The sequence below is a fragment of the Oncorhynchus keta genome, unplaced genomic scaffold, assembly GCF_023373465.1.
Source record: "Oncorhynchus keta strain PuntledgeMale-10-30-2019 unplaced genomic scaffold, Oket_V2 Un_contig_363_pilon_pilon, whole genome shotgun sequence".
In the NCBI taxonomy this organism is placed as follows: domain Eukaryota; kingdom Metazoa; phylum Chordata; class Actinopteri; order Salmoniformes; family Salmonidae; genus Oncorhynchus; species Oncorhynchus keta.
This window is the reverse complement of record NW_026287348.1, coordinates 52,103-69,028: the sequence shown is the minus strand read 5'-3', so window position 1 is coordinate 69,028 and position 16,926 is coordinate 52,103. Positions and strand designations below refer to the sequence as shown.

General features: G+C 44.5%; 1 protein-coding gene across 1 annotated transcript in view; it reads right to left on the bottom strand.

The window, feature by feature from the left end:
* Positions 1-16,661, bottom strand: part of zgc:158766 (uncharacterized protein LOC100009641 homolog) — an 85,535-nt gene extending 68,874 nt beyond the window's left edge. Inside the window, 1 exon segment of the mRNA XM_052508472.1 lies at positions 16,388-16,661. Within this exon segment, the coding sequence (XP_052364432.1) occupies positions 16,388-16,438 (51 nt within the window). The 5' untranslated portion in view covers positions 16,439-16,661.
* Between the last annotated feature and the right edge of the window lie 265 nt (positions 16,662-16,926).

Sequence of the window (16,926 nt, the reverse complement as noted above, 5' to 3'; positions counted from 1 at the left end):
CAGTCCTTTCTGGGGAGAGGAGAGGAGGGGAGAGGTGGATTAGATACAGTCCTTTCTGGGGAGAGGAGAGGAGGAGAGGAGTAGGAGAGGTGGATTAGATACAGTCCTGCCTGGGGAGAGGAGAGGAGGAGAGAGATGGATTAGATACAGTCCTTTCTGGGGAGAGGAGAGGAGGAGAGGAGTAGGAGAGGTGGATTAGATACAGTCCTGCCTGGGGAGAGGAGAGGAGGAGAGGGGTGGAATAGATACAGTCCTGCCTGGGGAGAGGAGAGGAGGAGAGAGGTGGATTAGATACAGTCCTGCCTGGGGAGAGGAGAGGAGGAGAGGAGAGGAGGAGAGGAGGAGAGGAGGAGGAGAGGAGGAAAGAGGAGAGGAGGAGGAAGACAGAGGAGAGGTTACAGAGCAGACAGGGGCTCTGGATACAACTGTCCAGAACTCAGTCCTGGTAGACATGGTTACATTATTGTCCACGAATGTCAAATGGATGACACATGGCTAAAGAGACAGGGGGCAAAGAAAGATATATATATATATATATATATATATATATAGCGAGAGAGAGAGAGGGAGAAACAGAGAGAGTTTTTACAAATATAGTTAGTTCACCTGTCCCCTTCATGATGTAATGATGAAGCTCATAGATCAGCCGTTGGTAATGAACATGTGCAGACATTGGCAGGTTTTATCTCAGCTACTGTACGTATGAAAAGTGTTCCTTGCTTGAGGCCAACATTCAGCATAAAGACTTCTTATATAACGTGTGCACACCCACAGTGCACACCCACAGTGAAAACACTTTGGCACAACACTGAGATATTGTCGTCACTGACCTTATCATGGCACAAAAATCCCAACGCTTATAATAAATCCTGCAATACCCTCAGACGAACCATCAAACAGGCAAAGCGGACTGGAATCCTACTACACCGGCTCTGATGCTCGTCGGATGTGGCAGGGCTTGCAAACTATTTACAGAATACAAAGGGAGACCCAGCCGCGAGCTGCCCAGTAACACGAGCCTACCAGATGAGCTAAATGCTTTTTATGCTCGCTTCAAGGCAAGCAACACTGAAGCATGCATGAGAGCACCAGCTGTTCCGGGCGACTGTGTGATCACGCTCTCCGTAGCCGATGTCAACAAGACCTTTAAATGGGTCAACATTCACAAAGCCATGGGGCCAGACGGATTACCAGGACGTGTACTGAAAGCATGCGCAGACCATCTGGCAAGAGTCTTCACTGACATTTTCAACCTCTCCCTGACCCAGTCTGTAACACCTACATGTTTCAAACAGACCACCATAATCCCTGTACCCAAGAAAGCGAAGGTAACCTGCCTAAATTATTACTGCCCCGTAGCACTCACGTCGGTAGCATTTCCACAAGCATTTCGCTACACTTGCATTAACATCTATTAACCATGTGTATGTGACCAATTCGATTTGATTTGGTAGCCATGAAGTGCTTTGGAAGGCTGGTCATGGCTGACATCAACACCATCATGCTGGAAATCCTAGACCCACTCCAATTCACATACCGCCCCAACAGATCCACAGATGACTCAATCTCAATCGCACTCCACACTTTCCCACCTGGACAAAAGGAACACCTATGTGAGAATGCTGTTCATTGACTACAGCTCAGCGTTCAACACCATAGTGCCCTCAAAGCTCATCACTAAGCTAAGGACCTTAGGACAAAACACCTCCTACGACTGTGTGGCTAAGCACGACTCCAACACCATCATTAAGTTTGCTGACAACACAACAGTGGTAGGCCTGATCACCGACAACAACGAGACAGCCTATAGGGAGGAGGTCAGACCCCTGGCAGTGTGGTGCCAGGACAACAACTGCTCCCTCAATGTGAGCAAGACAAAGGAGCTGATCGTGGACTACAGCAAAAGGAGAGCCGAACAGGCCCCCTTTAACATCGATGGGGCTGTAGTGGAGAGGGTCGTGGACTACAGGATAAGGAGAGCCGAACAGGCCCCCATTCACATCGATGGGGCTGTAGTGGAAGTCACAGAGGGAACGCTTCTACAGGTCTTTATTTACATAGAAACATCTGGTTTATAGAATTGTCCATGTGGTCAAGTCATAGAGGGAACACTTCTACAGGTCTTTATTTACAGTATATAGAAACATCTGGTTTATAGAATTGTCCATGTGGTCAAGTCACAGAGGGAACACTTCTACAGGTCTTTATTTACAGTATATAGAAACATCTGGTTTATAGAATTGTCCATGTGGTCAAGTCACAGAGGGACCACTTCTACAGGTCTTTATTTACAGTATATAGAAACATCTGGTTTATAGAATTGTCCATGTGGTCAAGTCACAGAGGGAACGCTTCTACAGGTCTTTATTTACATAGAAACATCTGGTTTATAGAATTGTCCATGTGGTCAAGTCACAGAGGGAACGCTTCTACAGGTCTTTATTTACATAGAAACATCTGGTTTATAGAATTGTCCATGTGGTCAAGTCATAGAGGGAACACTTCTACAGGTCTTTATTTACAGTATATAGAAACATCTGGTTTATAGAATTGTCCATGTGGTCAAGTCACAGAGGGAACACTTCTACAGGTCTTTATTTACAGTATATAGAAACATCTGGTTTATAGAATTGTCCATGTGGTCTACAGTATAATAAAGGAAACTTCATTTAATATAACAGGCTTTTAAAAATGCAATATTTGTGCACAGTATCTACTTTAAATAACAAAGGGACACAAAAGGCATTCATTTTGTGGAATAACCCTTAAAACAGCATAACAGAGAGAGTGTCCCTGTCGTGTTTCTGCTTGGGTTGTGGGACCTCAGAGCTGTGACATACACACACACACCCACCCAGCCACCCTCTAACTCTCCAGGAAGGCAGTAGGTCGCAGGACACATCCTGCGTGATGGCCTTTCCATTAGAGACAGGGGAAACATCTGGACGGGTGACGTCATGGACAGAGGAGAGTGGACACAAACCCCCGGCCTGGAAAGTCCAGTCTCTCTCTACCCCAGCCCTCTACCCTGGTCATCCCGCTCAGCATTGTGTCTGTAGAGCAGTGGCTTTTCCCTAATGAGGAGCCAGGGGATGTAATGGTATAATGTAACCTAACCCACTAGCAACAATAATGTTGCTGCTAACTACACCTGACCCTGTAACACCAGGGACCTGGAACAGCTCAGTAGTGTTGACTAAAGTCAGCCACGTGACCAGAGGAAAGGGTGTATAAAGACACATGACCAGAGGAAAGGGTGTATAAAGACACATGACCAGAGGAAAGGGTGTATAAAGACATGACCAGAGGAAAGGGTGTATAAAGACACATGACCAGAGGAAAGGGTGTATAAAGACACATGACCAGAGGAAAGGGTGTATAAAGACATGACCAGAGGAAAGGGTGTATAAAGACATGACCAGAGGAAAGGGTGTATAAAGACATGACCAGAGGAAAGGGTGTATAAAGACACATGACCAGAGGAAAGGGTGTATAAAGACACATGACCAGAGGAAAGGGTGTATAAAGACACATGACCAGAGGAAAGGGTGTATAAAGACACATGACCAGAGGAAAGGGTGTATAAAGACACATGACCAGAGGAAAGGGTGTATAAAGACACATGACCAGAGGAAAGGGTGTATAAAGACATGACCAGAGGAAAGGGTGTATAAAGACATGACCAGAGGAAAGGGTGTATAAAGACATGACCAGAGGAAAGGGTGTATAAAGACACATGACCAGAGGAAAGGGTGTATAAAGACACATGACCAGAGGAAAGGGTGTATAAAGACACATGACCAGAGGAAAGGGTGTATAAAGACACATGACCAGAGGAAAGGGTGTATAAAGACATGTGACCAGAGGAAAGGGTGTATAAAGACATGACCAGAGGAAAGGGTGTATAAAAGACATGACCAGAGGAAAGGGTGTATAAAGACATGACCAGAGGAAAGGGTGTATAAAGACATGACCAGAGGAAAGGGTGTATAAAGACATGTGACCAGAGGAAAGGGTGTATAAAGACACATGACCAGAGGAAAGGATGTATAAAAGACATGACCAGAGAAAAGGGTGTATAAAGACACATGACCAGAGGAAAGGGTGTATAAAGACATGACCAGAGGAAAGGGTGTATAAAGACATGACCAGAGGAAAGGGTGTATAAAGACATGACCAGAGGAAAGGGTGTATAAAGACACATGACCAGAGGAAAGGGTGTATAAAGACATGACCAGAGGAAAGGGTGTATAAAGACACATGACCAGAGGAAAGGGTGTATAAAGACATGACCAGAGGAAAGGGTGTATAAAGACATGACCAGAGGAAAGGGTGTATAAAGACACATGACCAGAGGAAAGGGTGTATAAAGACATGACCAGAGGAAAGGGTGTATAAAGACATGACCAGAGGAAAGGGTGTATAAAGACATGACCAGAGGAAAGGGTGTATAAAGACATGACCAGAGGAAAGGGTGTATAAAGACATGACCAGAGGAAAGGGTGTATAAAGACATGACCAGAGGAAAGGGTGTATAAAGACATGACCAGAGGAAAGGGTGTATAAAGACATGACCATAGGAAAGGGTGTATAAAGACATGACCAGAGGAAAGGGTGTATAAAGACATGACCAGAGGAAAGGGTGTATAAAGACATGACCAGAGGAAAGACCTCTCTGGTACTAGAGGATTGGTGTTTGTCTCAATGAGGATGACCTGCTCTAGCAGACATAGTCAGTGTCTCAAATGGCACCCTAGTCCCTATATAGTGCCCTATGGGCCCTGGTCAAATGTAGTGCACTATATAGAGAATATGATTCCATTTGGGACACATAGAGGATAACCCTCATGACAGGACTGGTAGACATGTTGTTCACCATTCAGCCTCTGACCTCTGACCTGTGGCCAGTCAGCCACGGGGCCACTGTGACATCACCAAGGCCAAACATGTCTCTCTCCCTGCTGCCTGTTGGTTGGAACGCTCCGTCCCTTCCACAATAGAACACAACAGTGGAATGGAACAGTGGAACACTCCAGGCTCTTCCACAATAGAACACAACAGTGGAATGGACCAGTGGAACACTCCAGGCTCTTCCACAATAGAACACAACAGTGGAATGGAACAGTGGAACACTCCAGGCTCTTCCACAATAGAACACAACAGTGGAATGGAACAGTGGGACACTCCAGGCTCTTCCACAATAGAACACAACAGTGGAATGGAACAGTGGAACACTCCAGGCTCTTCCACAATAGAACACAACAGTGGAATGGAACAGTGGAACACTCCAGGCTCTTCCACAATAGAACACAACAGTGGAATGGAACAGTGGAACACTCCAGGCTCTTCCACAATAGAACACAACAGTGGAATGGAACAGTGGAACACTCCAGGCTCTTCCACAATAGAACACAACAGTGGAATGGAACAGTGGAACCCTCCAGGCTCTTCCACTGACAGCCACACAGATAGAAATCACTGCCAGGGAAAGTCCGGCACAGAAACAACAGGGGTGCCTCCCAAAGGGCACCCTATCCCCTATTTAGTGCACTACTTTTGACCAGGGCTTACATAGGGCTCTGGTCACAAGTAGTGCACTACAGTATATAGGGAATAGGTTTACAGTGTTGGGCCATGTCCCAAATGGAAATGGCCCAACACTGTAAACCCAGAGGGGAGTGTAGAAAGGCAGTCAGAGTTCACTATGCAGACAGTTTATTTACGGTTACAGATGGCTATCAAACTGATATATATAACTGTCTATCAGATCACAACAACTGGTTTGAGTCAGTCAACATTCTCAGAGCAATTTCACCGCCCCCAAGATTCCAACCCCCCTCGTATGACAGTCCAGAATTGAGATCTGTCACATTGTTGAAATGATTTGTTTGGTATTTCAGCCCCACCATCATCTCAGAGAGTGACTGTAACAGAGTGTGTTGTTGGTAGACAGCTCTCCTACAAGACCTTCATTGTTCTGTTGTTCCCCTCTCTAACTGCTAAGGTCTGGATGCCCCATCCCACCTCCATTAGCAGGCCCAGTCTGGTTCTGAGGGGAACCAAAACGTCTCTCTCTGAGCAGGCTATGGTCTCATCCAAATTGGCACCCTATTGCCTATATAGTGCACTACTTTTGACCAGGGCCTGTGGGGATTATGGACCCTGGTCAACAGTAGTGCACTATATAGGGAACAGGGTGCCATATGGGACACAGCCCATAGTCACTAGTGGAGCAGGGAGGGAAGAATGAACATGGCGTTTACTAGAGGGAAGGCAACAATGGGAGGAAACCAGCCATTACTCCATGCTTTTAAAAACAGCCCAGAGAGAGAGAGAGAGATTTCTATTTCACTTGTTTTGACAATGTAAACATATGTTTCCCATGCCAATGAAGCCCTTAAATTGATTTGACATTGAATTGAGAAACAGAGAGGTTGAGAGAGAGAGAGAGAGAGAGAGAGAGAGAGAGAGAGAGAGAGAGAGAGAGAGAGAGAGAGAGAGAAAGAGAGAGAGAGAAACAGAGAGAAACAGAGAGAGAGAGAGAGTGAGAGAGAGAGGGCAAGAGAGAGAGAGAGGGAGAGAGAGAGAGAGAGAGAGAGAGAGAGAAAGAGAGAGAGAGAAAGAGAGAGAGAGAGAGAGAGAGAGAGAGGGCAAGAGAGAGAGAGAGAGAAAGAGAGAGAGAGAGAGAGAAAGAGAGAGAGAGAGAGAGAGAGAGAGAGAGAGAGAGAGAGAGAGAGAGAGAGAGAGAGAGAGAGAGAAAGAGAGAGAGAGAGTGAGAGAGAGAGGGCGAGAGAGAGAGTGTGTGTATGTGTGTGTGTGTGTGTGTGTGTGTGTGTGTGTGTGTGTGTGTGTGTGTGTGTGTGTAGTGTGTGTGTAGTGTGTGGTAGTGGTAGTGTGTGTAGTGGTAGAACTCTACTAACTGCTACTAGTGGTAATGGTAGAGATATTAGAGGTAGAAATGCTACTAGTGGTAATGGTAGAGATATTAGAGGTAGAAATGCTACTAATGGTAATGGTAGTGGTAGAGATATTAGAGGTAGAAATGCTACTAGTGGTAATGGTAGAGATATTAGAGGTAGAAATGCTACTAGTGGTAATAGTATTAGTAGAGATATTAGAGGTAGAAATGCTACTCGTGGTAATGGTAGAAATATTAGAGGTAGAAAGCTACTAGTGGTAATGGTAGATATATTAGAGGTAGAAATGCTACGAGTGGTAATGGTAGAGATATTAGAGGTGGAAATGCTACTAGTGGTAATGGTAGAGATATTAGAGGTAGAAATGCTACTAGTGGTAATGGTAGAGATATTAGAGGCAGAAATGCTACTATTGGTAATGGTAGAGATATTAGAGGCAGAAATGCTACTAGTGGTAATGGTAGTAGTAGATATTAGAGGTAGAAATTATACTAGTGGTAATGGTAGAAATAGAGATATTACAGGTAGAAATACTACTAGTGGTAATGCTAATAGTAGAGATATTAGAAGTAGAAATGCTACTCGTGGTAATGCTAATAGTAGAGATATTAGAGGTAGAAATGCTACTAGTGGTAATGGTAGAGATATTAGAGGTAGAAATGCTACTAGTGGCAATGCTAACAGACCTGCCCTAGAGTCCAAGATGGCATAGCAGTTCAGACGTCTTTTGTCCTCGTCTTGTCGTGTCCTGTATATATATATATATATATACAACTTTTTTCACATACATTTTATTTTTATTTTCCATCAACTCATCTTCAAAACACTCTCCTGCAACCCGCCTAACCAATTTATATTTATAAAAAAGTATTATTTACCTCAAATCTGTAATCCTCCAAGAAGCTAGCCAGAAACTCCAAGAAGCTAGCCAGAAACTAGCCAGAAGCTAGCCAGGAGCTAGCCGGAAGCTAGCCCGGAAGCTAATCCAGAAGCTAATCAGAAGCTAGTTCAGAAGCTAGTTAGCTTCTTTACTGGCAAATCGTTAGTATTCAGCTAACCACGGTTTGTGGTCATCAGCTATCCTTTAGCTCGAAAATCTATCGCCAGTTTTGTACGGCGCAGCGCGGCTCGGAACGGAACATACCGGACCAATTTTTCTCTCCATGTCCCTGGATTTCAACTGCTCTCTGGACATTCATACCTGGATCTCACAGCAAGCTAGCTGCTATCCGTGTGACTATCGGCTTTCTTCGATTCCGGAGCAAACATAAATTATTCCGGAGCTAGCCAGCTCCGTCAATCACTCCTGAGTTCCATCAATCACTCCTGGGCTGCAGTCACCTATCCGGACCCGTTTTACTGCCTACGCGGAGCCCCACCGGGCCTTCACAACTGGACTGCCGACGTTATCTACCCGAAGGAGATCCGGCTGGCTCCTCCGTCGCGGCCTGCTAACCGTTAGCTGTCTTACCGGCTGCTATCTGAATAGACAATCGGACAATTTATTTATTTTTATTATTATTATGTTTTCTTTTTGGGCCTCTATAACTATATCTATTGTTTTTATTTTTGTTGTTGTGTGATTAGGATTAATACCCTCTACCACACAGAACCCCACTAATCTACTGACGGAATGCAAGAGGTGGCGAACAACAGACCTCCATCCTTTGCTAGCTTGCTACCGATGGCCTGGCTAGCTGTCTAAATTGTCAATGTCAATATGTCTTGTCCATTGCTGTTCTGGTTAGTGTTTATTGGCTTATTTCACTGTAGAGCCTCTAGTCCTGCTCACTATACCTTATCCAACCTATTAGTTCCACCACCCACACATGCAATGACATCTCCTGGTTTCAATGATGTTTCTAGAGACAATATCTCTCTCTTCATCACTCAATACCTAGGTTTACCTCCACTGTATTCACATCCTACCATACCTTTGTCTGTACATTATACCTTGATGCTATTTTATCGCCCCCAGAAACCTCCTTTTGCTCTCTGTTCCAGACGTTCTAGACGACCAATTCTTATTGCTTTTAGCCGCATCCTTATTCTACTCCTCCTCTGTTCTTCTGGCGATGTAGAGGTGAATCCAGGCCCTGCAGTGCCAAGCTCCACTCCTATTCCCCAGGCGCTCTCTTTTGACGACTTCTGTAACCGTAATAGCCTTGGTTTCATGCATGTTAACATTAGAAGCCTCCTCCCTAAGTTTGTTCTATTCACTGCTTTAGCACACTCTGCCAACCCGGATGTTCTAGCTGTGTCTGAATCCTGGCTTAGGAAGACCACCAAAAATTCAGAAATTTTAATTCCAAACTACAACATTTTCAGACAAGATAGAACTGCCAAAGGGGGCGGTGTTGCAATCTACTGCAAAGATAGCCTGCAGAGTTCTGTCCTACTATCCAGGTCTGTACCCAAACAATTTGAACTTCTACTTTTAAAGATCCACCTCTCTAAAAACAAGTCTCTCACTGTTGCCGCCTGCTATAGACCACCCTCTGCCCCCAGCTGTGCTCTGGACACCATATATGAACTGATTGCCCCCCATCTATCTTCAGAGCTCGTGCTGCTAGGCGACCTAAACTGGAACAATGCTTAACACCCCAGCCATCCTACAATCTAAACTTGATGCCCTCAATCTCACACAAATTATCAATGAACCTACCAGGTACCTCCCCAAAGCCTTAAACACTGGCACCCTCATAGATATCATCCTAACCAACTTCCCCTCTAAATACACCTCTGCTGTCTTCAACCAAGATCTCACCGATCACTGCCTCATTGCCTGCATCCGTAATGGGTCAGCGGTCAAACGACCTCCACTCATCACTGTAAAACGCTCCCTGAAACACTTCAGCGAGCAGGCCTTTCTAATCGACCTGGCCGGGGTATCCTAGAAGGATATTGAGGATAGAGGATGCCTGGATATTTTTTTTAAATGCCTTCCTAACCATCTTAAATAAACATGCCCCATTCAAGAAATGTAGAACCAGGAATAGATATAGCCCTTGGTTCTCCCCAGATCTGACTGCCCTTAACCAACACAAAAACATCCTATGGCGTTCTGCATTAGCATCGAACAGCCCCCGTGATATGCAGCTGTTCAGGGAAGCTAGAAACCATTATACACAGGCAGTTAGAAAAGCCAAGGCTAGCTTTTTCAAGCAGAAATTTACTTCCTGCAACACTAACTCAAAAAGTTCTGGGACACTGTAAAGTCCATGGAGAATAAGAACACCTCCTCCCAGCTGCCCACTGCACTGAAGATAGGAAACACTGTCACCACTGATAAATCCACCTTAATTGAGAATTTCAATAAGCATTTTTCTACGGCTGGCCATGCTTTCCACCTGGCTACTCCTACTCCGGTCAACAGCACTGCACCCCCAACAGCAACTCGCCCAAGCCTTCCCCATTTCTCCTTCTCCCAAATCCGTTCAGCTGATGTTGTGAAAGAGCTGCAAAATCTGGACCCCTACAAATCAGCCGGGCTAGACAATCTGGACCCTTTCTTTCTAAAATGATCTGTCGAAATTGTTGCCACCCCTATTACTAGCCTGTTCAACCTCTCTTTCGTGTCGTCTGAGATTCCCAAAGATTGGAAAGCAGCTGCGGTCATCACACTCTTCAAAGGGGGGGACACTCTTGACCCAAACTGCTACAGACCTATATCTATCCTACCATGCCTTTCTAAGGTCTTTCTAAGGTCTTCGAAAGCCAAGTCAACAAACAGATTACCGACCATTTCGAATCTCACCATACCTTCTCTGCTATGCAATCTGGTTTCAGAGCTGGTCATGGGTGCACCTCAGCCACGCTCAAGGTCCTAAACGATATCTTAACCGCCATCGATAAGAAACATTACTGTGCAGCCGTATTCATCCAATCCAAAGTTAAATCTAGAATTGGCTTCCTATTTCACAACAAAGCATCCTTCACTCATGCTGCCAAACATACCCTTGTAAAACTGACCATCCTACCAATCCTCGACTTTGGCGATGTCATTTACAAAATAGCCTCTAATACCCTACTCAACAAATTGGATGCAGTCTATCACAGTGCAATCCGTTTTGCCACCAAAGCCCCATATACTACCCACCATTGCGACCTGTACGCTCTCGTTGGCTGGCTCTCGCTTCATACTCGTCGCCAAACCCACTGGCTCCATGTCATCTACAAGACCCTGCTTGGTAAAGTCCCCCTTATCTCAGCTCGCTGGTCACCATAGCAGCACCGTCCTGTAGCACGCTCTCAGCAGGTATATCTCTCTGGTCACCCCCAAAACCAATTCTTTCTTTGGCCACCTCTCCTTCCAGTTCTCTGCTGCCAATGACTGGAACGAACTACAAAAATCTCTGAAACTGGAAACACTTATCTCCCTCACTAGCTTTAAGCACCAACTGTCAGAGCAGCTCACAGATTACTGCACCTGTACATAGACCACCTATAATTTAGCCCAAACAACTGCCTCTTTCCCAACTGTATTTAATTTATTTATTTATTTTGCTCCTTTGCACCCCATTATTTTTATTTCTACTTTGCACATTCTTCCATTACAAAACTAACCATTCCAGTGTTTTACTTGCTATATTGTATTTACTTTGCCACCATGGCCTTTTTTGCCTTTACCTCCCTTCTCACCTCATTTGCTCACATTGTATATAGACTTGTTTATACTGTATTATTGACTGTATGTTTGTTTTACTCCATGTGTAACTCTGTGTCGTTGTATCTGTCGAACTGCTTTGCTTTATCTTGGCCAGGTCGCAATTGTAAATGAGAACTTGTTCTCAACTTGCCTACCTGGTTAAATAAAGGTGAAATAAAAAATAAATAAAACCAAGTGTCAGGAGGACCACAAAGGAGCCTGGGAGATGTGGAGTGATACCTTAACATGATCCTATCGATTATGGTGATGGTGGTGATGGAGGTAGAGTTGGTGGTGGTGGAGGTGATGGTGATGATGGAGGTAGAATTGGTGGTGATGATGGTGGAGGTGTAGGTGATTTTGGTGGTGGTGGTGGTGGTGGTGAAGGACAGAATAGTGGTGATGAAGGATAGGGTGGAGGTGGTGGTGATGGTGGTCGTGGGGCCCATAGCGCTCTTGTCCAAAGTAGTGTACTATATAGGGAATAGTGTGTAATTTGGGATGTACCCAGGGAATGGGATGAGAGCACTAACTGAAGGGGATGGTGGTGGTGGTGACATTGTGCTTTGGCCAAGCCGTGTGTGAGATCTTCAGAGAGTTTAGTCTACTAATGGACAATGAAACGCACGCACGCACGCACGCACGCACGCACGCACGCACACGCACGCACGCACGCACGCACGCACGCACGCACGCACGCACGCACGCACACACACACACACACACACACACACACACACACACACACACACACACACACACAAACTAGCAAATAGGACAATATACTGTAGGAAGAAGGTGGAGTCATATTAAACAGGCTCTGATGTCCGCCTCATGTGGCAGGAGCTACAGTCCATTACATTTTTACTCCAAACATAACTATGGTCACTATGGCCAAACAGTTCTAATTTTGTTTCATCAGACCAGAGGACATTCCTCCAAAAAGTACAATCTTTGTCCCCATGTGCAGTTGCAAACCGTAGTCTGGATTTTTTATGGCGGTTTTGGAGCAGTGGCTTCTTCCTTGCTGAGCGGCCTTTCAGGTTATGTCGATATAAGACTTGTTTTACTGTGGATATAGATACTTTTGTACCTGTTTCCTCCAGCATCTTCACAAGTTCCTTTGCTGTTGTTCTGGGATTGATATGCACTTTTTGCACCAAAGTACATTAATTTTTAGGAGACAGAACGTGTCTCCTTCCTGAGCGGTATGATGGCTGCGTGGTCCCATGGTGTTTATACTTGCGTACTATTGTTTGTACAGGTGAACGTGGTACCTTCAGGCATTTGGAAATTGCTCCCAAGGATGAACCAGACTTGTGGAGATCTACAAAAGCTTCCAAAAACACGACATAATTTTCTGGAATTTTCCAAGCTGTTTAAAGGCACAGTAAACTTCTGACCCACTGGAACTGGGATACAGTGAATTATAAGTAAAATAATCTGTCTGTAAACAGTTGTTGGAAAAATTACTTGTGTCATTTACAAAGTAGATTTCTTAACCAACTTGCCAAAACTTTCGTTTGTTAACAAGAAATTTGTGGACTGGTTGAAAAACTAGTTTTAATGACTCCAACCTAAGTGTATGTAAACGTCCGACTTCAACTGTATATCAACGAATTGGCGAGGGCACTAGATCACTCTGCAGCACCCGGCCTCACCCTACTAGAATCTGAAGTCAAATGTCTACTGTTTGCTGATGATCTGGTGCTTCTGTCCCCAACCAATGAGAGCCTACAGCAGCACCTAGATCTTCTGTACAGATTCTGTCAGACCTGGGCCCCGACAGTAAATCTCAGTAAGACAAAAATAATGGTGTTCCAAAAAAGGTCCAGTCAACAGGACCACAAATACAAATTCCATATAGACACTGTTGCCCTAGAGCACACAAAAAACTATACATACCTCGGCCTAAACATTAGTGCCAAACGTAAATTCCACAAAGCTGTGAACGAGCTGACACGGCAAGAAAGGCCTTCTATGCCATCAAAAGGAACATAAATTTCAACATACCAATTAGAATCTGGCAAAAAAATACTTGAATCAGTTATAGAACCCATTGCCCTTTATGGTTGTGAGGTCTGGGGTCCGCTCACTGACCAAGACTTCACAAAATGGGACAAACACCAAATTGAGACTCTACATGCAGAATTCTGCAAAAGTATCCTCTGTGTACAACGTAAAACACCAAATAATGCATGCAGAGCAGAATTAGGCCGATACCCGCTAATGATCAAAATCCAGAAAAGAGCCGTTAAATTCTACAACCATCTAAAAGGAAGTGATTCCCAAACCTTCCATAACAAAGCCATCACCTACAGAGAGATGAACCTGGAGAAGAGTCCCCTCAGCAAGCTGGTCCTGGGGCTCTTTTCACAAACACAAACACACCCCACAGAGCCCCAGGACAGCAGCACAATTCGACTCAAGCAAATCATGAGAAAACAAAAAGATAATTACTTGACACATTGGAAAGAATTAACAAAAAAAACAGCAAACTAGAATGCTACTTGGCCTTAAACAGAGAGAACACAGCGGCAGAATACCTGACCACTGTAACTGACAAAACTTAAGGAAAGCTTTGACTATGTAGAGACTTAGTGAGCATAGCCTTGATATTGAGAAAGGCCGCCGTAGGCAGACATGGCTCTCAAGAGAAGACAGGCTATGTGCTCACTGCCCACAAAATGAGGTGGAAACTGACCTGCACTTCCTAACCTCCTGCCCAATGTATGACCATATTAGAGAGACATATTTCCCTCAGATTACACAGATCCACAAAGAATTCGAAAACAACCCCAATTTTGATAAACTCCCATATCTACTGGGTGAAATTCCACAGTGTGCATCACAGCAGCAAGATTTGTGAACCTGTTGCCACAAGAAAAGGGCAACCAGTGAAGAACAAACACCATTGTAAATACAACCCATATTTATGTTGATTTGTTTTCCCTTTTGTACTTTAACTATTTGCACATCACTACAACACTGTATATAGATAGACATGACATCACTACAACACTGTATATAGATAGACATGACATCACTACAACACTGTATATAGACATGACATGACTACAACACTGTATATAGATAGACATGACATCACTACAACACTGTATATAGACATGACATGACATCACTACAACACTGTATATAGATAGACATGACATCACTACAACACTGTATATAGATAGACATGACATCACTACAACACTGTATATAGACATGACATGACATCACTACAACACTGTATATAGATAGACATGACATCACTACAACACTGTATATAGACATGACACTTGAAATGTCTTTTTTCTTTTGGAACTTCTATAAGTGTAATGTTTATTATCTATTTTACTTGCTTTGGCAATGTTAACATATGTTTCCCATGCCAATAGACATTGAATTAAATTGAGAGAGAGAGATAGCGAGACAGAGATAGAGAGAGAGGGATAGAGAGAAAGAGAGAGATAGTGATAGAGAGATAGAGCGATAGAGAGAGAGAGAAAGAGAGATAGAGAGCGAAAGAGAGAGAGAGAGAGAGAAAGAGAGAGAGAGAGAAAGAGAGAGAGAGAGAGAGAGAGAGAGAGAGAGAGAGAGAGAGAGAGAGAGAGAGAGAGAGAGAAAGAGAGAGAGAGAAAGAGAGAGAGAGAGAGATAAAGAGAGAAAGAGAGAGAGAGAGAGAGAGAGAGAGAGAGAGAGAGAGAGAGAGAGAGAGAGAGAGAGAGAGAGAGAGAGATAGTGATAGAGAGAAAGAGAGAGAGAGAGAGAGATAGAGCGATAGAGAGAGAGAGAGATAGTGATAGAGAGATAGAGAGAGAGAGAGATAGTGATAGAGAGATAGAGAGAGAGAGAGAGAGTGATAGAGAGATAGAGAGATAGAGCGATAGAGAGAGAGAGAGAGAGAGAAAGAGAGAGATATAGAGCGATAGAGAGAGAGAGAGATAGTGATAGAGCGATAGAGAGATAGAGCAATAGAGAGATGGACAGCCTGTAACTTCACACCTGACAGAATTCCAACCCCATCAAGTCATCAATACAGCTACAAAAACAACATTCAGAAACAAACAACATTCAATGAATTGTAAAATTCTACTTGAATATAGCGTGAAGAACTTAAGATATAAGCTTCTACATATCAGGACATCAAGCAGACACCGTAGTATAACACGCTGACTAGTCTAGCCTACAATAACATAATATCTCTCTATGTCAGGTTACTGTCAGGTAACCACACACACACACACACACACACACACACACACACACACACACACACACACACACACACACACACACACACACACACACACACACACACACACACACACACACACACACACACACACACACACACACACACACACACACACAACAACATGTCAGCTGCTTAGATATCTGTGAAGTAAAGGACACTTTTCTGACTGTGTGGAGCAGCGTCTACAGACACACAGACAGACAGACAGCCTGACAACAGACATGTAGCTCACCTATCCTGAAGACTATAAATCCTCTACTGGGAAGTAAGTGGGGATATGAAAGACAGTTTGCCACAGTGACAGTCAACTGAACTGAATAAAGTCAAAAGTCTGAAATCTGTTGTAAATCTCCAGCAGTCCATGTATTAGTCTGTTAAGGCCATTATTTGCATGAAACACAAGCTGTTTTAGAGAACCCACAGGTCAGTACTGAATTGTGACATTAACTTACTAACAGGATTTAAACTTCACTTTAGGTTCCCAGGTTTTAGTCTGCCTTCAATAACAGCAGAAAATAAAATACATTTGACTTTAGGTGACCATTCTCCAACTTTTCTGACCTTAATGCTCAGGTAGTTGTCACAGCTCCTGGACTTGGCTCGGGAGTGCATCTTATCCAGTGACAACATTTAGGTAAGAAGAAAGCACCAAAGATCAAATCCAGTGTAAGTCCAGTGTAAATCCAGTGTATGTCCAGTGGGTGACGGCTGAGTCATTGCTGTAGGACTGGCATGTCCAGAGCCACGCCAGTTTCACCCCTTTGCTGTCCCTCTCTCTCCCTCCCGTTCTCTCTCCTGTAGTGCAGGGCAGCCAGTGTTAAACTAAACTCCAGTGGAAGCGTGAGAGAGGCAGCGAGCTCAGTTCCCCGCTACACCCCTCCCTCCTCCCCTCCCTCCCTCAACAAAGGCACCCCCTCCCTCCCTCCTCCCCTCCCTCCCTCATCCCCTCGCTCCCTCCCTCCTCCCCTCCCTCCCTCCCTCCCTCCCTCAACAAAAGCACCCCCTCCCTCCCCTTTGCTACTCTGCTACTGAAGCCTCTCTCTTGCTCTCTCTCCCGGCTGGATTTATGCATACTGATGCAACTTCCCTTGGCCATTCAG